Below are 7,828 nucleotides of genomic sequence, written 5' to 3'. Positions count from 1 at the left end.
CATTGGGAACGCACGCGCGTGGCCGGCAGGTCAGCCATCAGGGGGGTCGGTGGTTTTGCGTCAAACCTAATACATCGCGCGCACGTCATCACTACATGGTGTAACACTGATCGCAGCGAGACGACCCAAAACTGTCGCGCGATAAGTGCTGCCAGCACGCGTGGGCCCGCATGGCCCGTCAACAAGTGCCACCGGCGACACAACAATAACGCAAATACGGTCGGTAGGTTTTGACAATAACATCGGGTGCTTACAATCATAACTTAGCAGCGAATGGCGTAACCGGCCTCCTACGCGCATTACACCATCGGGATCAATAAACGGAGCTAACCGGGCTAACGGTCGAGACGAAACCGGACGACCACTTGACAATTTCCGATGCAACATAGCGAAGTGGATGCGTTGGGACTCGATGACCAAAGCCCGAGCGGCCCGGTCAAGTTCGAATTTTTGCAAAAATGTCAGAGCGCATGGCCTTTTTGCGCGGCATGCGTCAATGAAGCGATACATTCTGGCCACCATTCGCAACATGCGGTCATAGGATGAAAATCTGTCAAACCACTCACGTGGTACTTCCTCCACGCGAGCGGTGCACGAAACTGGTCGAACCTCGGGTAAATCACTGAGTGGTAACGACGGTGGACGGGCGCCCCACTCCGCAGGGTCCTTGTAAACAATGGGAGGTCCCTGCCAATATAATTCGAGTTGTGCTAACGCAGAAGGCATTACTCCGCGTGATGCACAGTCGGCGGGGTTGACGAGCGACTCGACGTATCTCCATTCACAACTTGGCAACAGTGATTGGATTTGGTGTACGCGATTGGAAATATACACCTTTACCGATTCGTGGGGTACGGTTAACCACGAAAGAACAATCATAGAATCCGACCAAGCGTGTACGCCAACGATATTGAGTTGCGATTCTAAAATACGGCGAAGACGCCCTAACCAACGGGCCAACAATAACGCGGCATTTAATTCCAAACGCGGAACAGTTAATGATTTTAGTGGCGCTAACTTTGTTTTTGTACCGATTAGAAAAACGGATTGATGTGTCGGCGCGTCTCTCATTCGTACGTACACAACTGCGGCGTACCCGTGCAGCGACGCGTCGCAGAAACCTAGCAGGTAACACGGGGCATTTTGGCTCGAGTTAATATAACGCGGTACTTTTATGTGTTTTAATGACGGTAAGTCGGACACGAAAGCGACCCATTCGTCACGAATGTCCGGTGGTAGGGGTTCATCCCACGACAACTCTTGTCGCCAAGTCCGCTGCATGATGGTTTTGGCCATTGAGACGGCCGGTCCGAAAAAACCTAATGGGTCGAAAATGCGCGCCACTAGTGAGAGGACACCTCGCTTTGTCAGTACAGGCGACGTTTCAAGGTGAAGCGCGCAACAAAAATAGTCGCCGCTCGGGTGCCATTCTAGGCCCAAAACTTTTGTACCGTACCCGTCAGCGTCTTCGAATGACGTCGGTTTACATACGCGGTCCGAGACCGGGACGGCGTCCAAAATAACCTCGGTGTTAGAGGCCCATTTTTTTAAATCAAGACCCGCCCTTTTTAGAATAGAAATTAAATTCAATTGGAGGTTTAACACGTCAGTGATCGAATCTGCGCCGTCGCAAATATCGTCAACATAAGTTTGGCGCGTTAGGGCGTTCTGTACCGGCCCGCAGGTAACGCAATCGTCTCGCGCAATCGCATGCAGCACACGCAACGCGAGATATGGTGCGCAGTTTACACCGTATGTAACGGTATTTAATTCATATTCAATTAGTTCGTCATGAGGTGACGCGCGCCACAGGACATGTTGATATTGCCGGTATTCGGGTAAAATTAACACCTGCCGGTACATTTTGCATATGTCAGTTGTAAACGCGTACCTATGGACCCGGAAACGAGTTAATATGTCAATAATGTCTTGCTGCAGTTTAGGTCCCGGCAGCAACACCTGATTCAAGGACGGCCCACAGGCACCATGCGCGGACGCGTCGAATACAACTCGAATTATACTCTCGTTCACCTCGGGGCGGTATACTGCGTGATGGGGGATTAAATACCGACCAGCTGACGCGGCAACCGACATGTGACCTAACGACATGTACTCGGACATGAATTGCACATATAGTGATTTAAGTTTCGGATTTTTTGCCAATTTTCGTTCGAGAGACTCGAACCGCCGGACAGCTATGTCACGGGAGCCAGAAAATGTGTCGGCGGACACTGAAGTGCGGAACGGAAGTGGCACCGAAAAACGACCCGACGGCAACCGTACGTGTTGATCGTAGAATATTTGTTCACACCGCCCTTCGTCAGTAAAAGTTACGGGAGCAGCCTCCGGCTCTTCCACTTGCCAGAACCTTTCTACTAACCCTTCGAGTGAGACCGTTAACGACACGAGTAACGCTTGGTGTGGATGAGTAACGCTATGAGACAGGGGGCCTATCAGAATCCACCCGAAAACGGAACTAAATGCCGCAGGAAGAGAGCTATCTACTGTCACCTTCCGCCCGTCCATAATTGACGCGTATACGTCACCGTCCAGTAATAAATCGATCGACGACGTGACGTTAAACGCAGGATCGGCCAACGCGAGGTTCGAATAACGATTCAAGAGCTCGCGCGGGAGTGTCTCTCTAGGCAAATCTCCCGTAATGGATGGCAAAATCCACGCATTTACATCAAGTACGGGCTCGTTCGCGAACCGTGGTTGTACGGCGAGATTTACGCGGCCCTGGACGTTCACAACCGGCACACCCGCTAATCCACTGATCGGAGTAGTCCACCGCTTGCCTTTTAAACCTAAACGGCTGACACAATCGACGGTCACCGCGCTTATCTGTGACGCGCAATCAACCAGCGCGCGCATCGTGTGCCAGGTACCCGAACGATCGCGTACGTGCACTAACGCGGTACCTAATAATACGGCGGACGATTGGCGTTGCGGCGGCTGTAGCGCAGCTGCGCACACCGACGTGTCCGGAGAGGGGGGATCAGCCACTTCGGCGGTCTCTGTCGCGGGAGGGTGAAGGAGGACATGGTGCCTGCGCGAGCATTCTCGGCAGCGAGTTTTCGACCTGCACTTTGGAGCCCAATGGTTACTACTAAAACAAATATAACACAGCCGTTTCCCTTGAATCCATTGCGCACGCGCATCGACAGACCAAGACTTGAAACGCGGGCATGTTGTCAAACTATGAGGACCCGCGCAACATTGACAGGCACTATTATTAGATTTTGACGTAACTAACGACGTGGGCCGGGGACCGTCTACCTTCGGCTGACGCTCACCGCCCTTTCGCGCTTGGCCGGCCGTCTGGCCGGCTTTTGAAACGCTTGGTACGCCACCGGTTTTTCGCGTTTCGCCAGCGAGCTCAAGCACCGCCGCTCGGGATTGCACGAAATCAAGTAACTGCTGAACCGACGGATAGTCGACATTGACGGACGACTCAAAAAGTTTGCGAGTGTACACCGGTAAACAACGAAACGCAACGGTGAACAGCATAAAAGACCCTAAGTCCGGGATCTTGAGTGCTGTCAAAAACGTCATACTCTCGTTAAACACACTTACGAAATTATTCAGCTCGAGGTGGGTTTCTTGATTAAAGGATGGCGCGCTTAACATTTTATCAATTAAGGAGGCAGCAACTAAGCGCGGTCGATGGAAGCGGGCGGATAACGTGGACCCATATAATTTATAATTGTCGCCGGATACAGAAATGCCGCGAACGGCGTCGGCTGCGCTACCCTTTAAACTACCAATTAGATAATACGTTTTGTCAAAATCTGACAAATAAGGCCACTGATTTAAGTATCGTCACACGAGACGGGTTGCGTGTTGGCCGCCGTCCGTGCGCGCACTCACACACACACGCACACTCGTAACCGGCTTTGCATGTGCAGCCGTCGTTCGCACATTGTTTGGTCCTTCGGGCCGGATTATATTTCATGTGACTACTTCGTAACAATCCGTCTTCAATATTTTGTCGTTTTCATAATATCACATTTCTGTCGTCATGCCGCCAAAAGTCCAGGAGAGTCCGGAAATCGTTTTGACGCGAGCGCGCGCTAAACGAGACGACATACTGAATTCCATTAAAGGCATTCACGCCACTGCATTAGAGGCACGCTCCGATGTCAGTCGAGTACCGTCGTTAATTATTCATGCCGATGATTTGAATAGGCTCGTCGAACAATTTCAAAGTCAGCGAGATGTTATTATTAACGCGTTAATTGACCTCAACCGTATCGCCGAGTTCGAACAGGTTGATCGTCCGTTGGTTACATCAATGGAATCAATACGTCTCGAAATTAAAACTATCGTCGCGAGTGCCGTTCACGTGAGTGCCGCTTCCGCAAATATTTCTGAAATTAAATCGTCGTGCACCGCTGCCGCGTCGCAACATTTTATCCCGCTACCAAAAATCGAGTTACCGCACTTCGACGGTGATTTACTAGAGTGGCGTTCTTATCGCGATATATTTGTGTCCCTCGTACACGATAACACTCTCATCGGCGACGCGCAACGTTTCCATTTTTTATTAGCTAGTCTAAAGGGAGATGCGTTAGCCGTTGTGAAATCAATACCGCTGTCTGCGGATAATTACGCGCTCGCGTGGGAAGCATTGTCCGATCGTTTTGACAACAAGCGTCTTTTAGCTTCCGCGCATTTAGACAAACTTTTCGCTTTCAAGCCAATCGCACACGAGTCGTTACCAGCTCTGTCATCATTCGTAAATACATTTAAAAAAAATGTGTCTTTAATTAAGTCCCTCGGGGTCAATGACCTCGCCAGTTTTCTGCTGTTTCACATGGGAGCTCGGATTCTGGACCCAGCTACGATGCAGTTATTCGAATCAAGTACGTCTCCATCGAATATTCCGACGTTTGACGAGTTATTACAATTTGTACAACAACGGTGCCGAGTATTAGAAAATATTAAGAAGCCTAGTAAACCTGACATTATTGTAAAACCGCACGAAAAGTATAATGCGCGTAATAAAGTCGTACCGAAAAAATCAGTTTTTGCCGCCACCACGTCTACATCGGTCAAGTCAAAATCGCGAGGTTGTTTGTTATGCGATAAGGTTGACCACCGTGTTTACCAGTGTCCAAAGTTCAACGATATGACCGTCGAGAAGCGCCGCGAATTTGTAGCGGCACGAAGATTATGTTTTTCATGTATGAGTTCGTCTCATATGCTCAACGCGTGTTCATCAACAGGGGGCTGTCGCTCCTGCAGCAGTAAGCGTCATAATTTCTTGCTACATCTTGATAACGATCAGTCATCGGCCGCGAGCAAAGCTATTCCGAGTACCAGTTCAGGTCCCTCCGCCGACAAGCCCAGCTCATTTTCGGGTGCAGCGTGCACCAACTCCACGGTTGTCCTCGGTACGGCCATAGTACACATCAAGGACGCCTGGGACCAAACACATTCAGTTCGAGTGCTACTCGACAGTTGTTCTCAAATTTCGGCCATGACAAGTGATTGCTTCGCTCGGTTAGGCCTGTCTAAACGTCGTTTTAAAACCGATATCGTCGGTCTCGCTCAAAGTCCCGTGAATCACGTACAAGGCGTAACCAGTTGTCAATTTTCGTCGCATTTTGAACCTCATTTGTTCCCGTCAGTCGATTTAGTAATTCTTACGCAAATCACCACCGCCATGCCATCTACGCGGTTACCAGCGAGCGTACGTTCTAAGTACCAACACCTCTGTCTCGCCGACAACAATTTCGATATCCCGTCGCGCGTCGACGTCCTATTCGGCGCCGACATATTACCAAGTCTTGTTCGCGCACATGCCGGCGTCGAGCATCATCCCGGCCTTCCATCGGCCTTGGACACTCAACTCGGTTGGATAGTTTTTGGATCATTCACTACACCGAACTCGTCATCCTTATCCGCGTTGACCACTGCCGTAAGTCCGCCGTCGATTGGGGATTTATTACAGAAGTTTTGGCTGGTTGAAGAACCCGCCGTACCATCGTCGCCCACCACAGAGGACCAATGGTGTGAAGAATATTTCAAGACGTCTACTTCACGTGATACGACAGGTCGATTTTGTGTCGCCCTACCATTTCGACATTTATTCACCGACTCAGATCAACATCAAGATGCCACGCCGCGTCACGGTCTCGGTGACTCGCGCTCCATAGCGCTAAAACGATTTTATAATTTAGAAAAACGGTTGACCAAGGATTCCGTTTTATACGCGGCCTACCGAAAGTTTATGTCAACGTATCAATCGTTAGGACACATGGTACCAGCTCCGGCACCGGGCACATATTTTATTTCGCATCACGCCGTACTCAAGGCCGACGGTGACGTGTCCAAAATACGCGTCGTGTTCGACGCCTCGTCCGCTTCGTCGTCCGGTCGCTCTCTCAACGACGTCTTGTGCACCGGACCGAAACTACAAGTTGACTTACGCGACATACTACTTCGTTGCCGCATGCATAGGTATATTTTATCCGCCGACATCGTCAAAAAGTATCGACAAATTTTAATTCGTCCGGAAGATCGGACATTTCAACACATATTTTGGCGCGATTCACCCAACGACGAACTCGTCGAGTTTCAACTATGCACTGTCACGTACGGTCTCAACTGCGCGCCGTATCTTGCCGTACGCTGTCTTCACGAGCTCGATCGCCAAGAAGGTCACCGCTTTCCATTAGCGAAGGACGTACTTACTCGGGCCCCCTACGTCGACGAGAAGGGTGTCATACGAGTCGGAGGCCGTCTGCACTTCTCCAGTGCCGGTCATGACGCGAAGCACCCGATGTTACTGCCGCGATCCTCGCACCTCACCGAATTGATCATCCGCCATTACCATTTGTCATTATTGCACGGCGGATCAAGGCTGATACTATCAATGTTGAACCAAAAATATTGGATATTGTCAGGTCGCGCGGCAGTTCGACGTGCCATCTTTTCGTGCGTTCCGTGCACACGACATAAGGCTGTCCGCCCTCAACCATTGATGGCTGACCTACCATCCTACCGAGTTCAACCTCACCGTCCGTTCTCACACGTCGGTATGGACTACGGAGGGCCGTTTCTCGTTAAGGAACACCGTCGTCGAAATGCACATTCGGTCAAGGTCTACCTCGCCTTATTTATTTGTATGTCCGTCAAGGCGGTCCACCTCGAAATCGTGTCCGATCTCAGCACTGACGCCTTCCTCGCGGCTTTAGACCGGTTCGTCGTCCGCCGTGGGATCCCGTCCAACCTCTACTCGGACTGTGGCACAAATTACGTCGGCGGCGCCCGCCAATTAAAATCGTTATTTCGCGACGCCAAGGCCCAAGACCGTCTCTCGTCGCACCTCAACTGCACCTGACACTTCAACCTGCCTGCCGCGCCGCATTTCGGTGGCATTTGGGAAGCCAGCATCAAGAGCGTCAAATTTCACCTCAAACACGTCATCGGTCAGCAGGTGTTGACGTACGAAGAATTCTATACGTTGACCACTCGCATCGAGGGCATTCTGAATTCCCGACCGATTACACCGAGTTCATCCGATCCGCACGACCTAAATGCGTTGACGCCGGGACACTTTCTGATCGGACAGCCGATCCACGCCGTGCCAGAACCTGACACCACCGAAGTCAAAATCAACCGTTTGAATCGTTGGCAGCTCATTCGGCAATGTCATCAGTCCTATTGGAAACGGTGGTCACGCGAATACCTATCCACGCTGCAAGGTCGACAGAAATGGTTTAAGGCGTCCCCGAACCTAGCGATCGGCGACCTGGTCATCGTTGAAGCCCCGTCTCGACCACCTACCGAGTGGCGTCTCGGCCGTGTCTTAGAGGTC

General features: G+C 51.0%; 2 protein-coding genes across 2 annotated transcripts; one reads left to right on the top strand and one right to left on the bottom strand.

The window, feature by feature from the left end:
* Nucleotides 1-66: 66 nt before the first annotated feature.
* Nucleotides 67-2,877, bottom strand: LOC103308714. Its single transcript, XM_008182581.1, has one exon. The coding sequence runs from the start codon at nucleotides 2,875-2,877 to the stop codon at nucleotides 67-69; it is 2,811 nt and encodes a 936-aa protein (XP_008180803.1).
* A 1,147-nt stretch (nucleotides 2,878-4,024) lies between these two features.
* LOC103308715 lies at nucleotides 4,025-7,351 on the top strand. The gene has a single exon (XM_008182582.1). The coding sequence runs from the start codon at nucleotides 4,025-4,027 to the stop codon at nucleotides 7,349-7,351; it is 3,327 nt and encodes a 1,108-aa protein (XP_008180804.1).
* The last annotated feature ends 477 nt before the right edge of the window (nucleotides 7,352-7,828 follow it).

This window comes from Acyrthosiphon pisum, chromosome X (genome assembly GCF_005508785.2).
Source record: "Acyrthosiphon pisum isolate AL4f chromosome X, pea_aphid_22Mar2018_4r6ur, whole genome shotgun sequence".
Lineage (NCBI taxonomy): Eukaryota > Metazoa > Arthropoda > Insecta > Hemiptera > Aphididae > Acyrthosiphon > Acyrthosiphon pisum.
This window is presented reverse-complemented; position numbering and strand designations above follow the sequence as displayed.

Coding starts and splice junctions, on each gene's coding strand:
- LOC103308714 (XM_008182581.1), bottom strand. CDS start 2,877: ATGCGCGCGCTGGTTGATTGCGCGTCACAGATAAGCGCGGTGACCGTC.
- LOC103308715 (XM_008182582.1), top strand. CDS start 4,025: ATGCCGCCAAAAGTCCAGGAGAGTCCGGAAATCGTTTTGACGCGAGCG.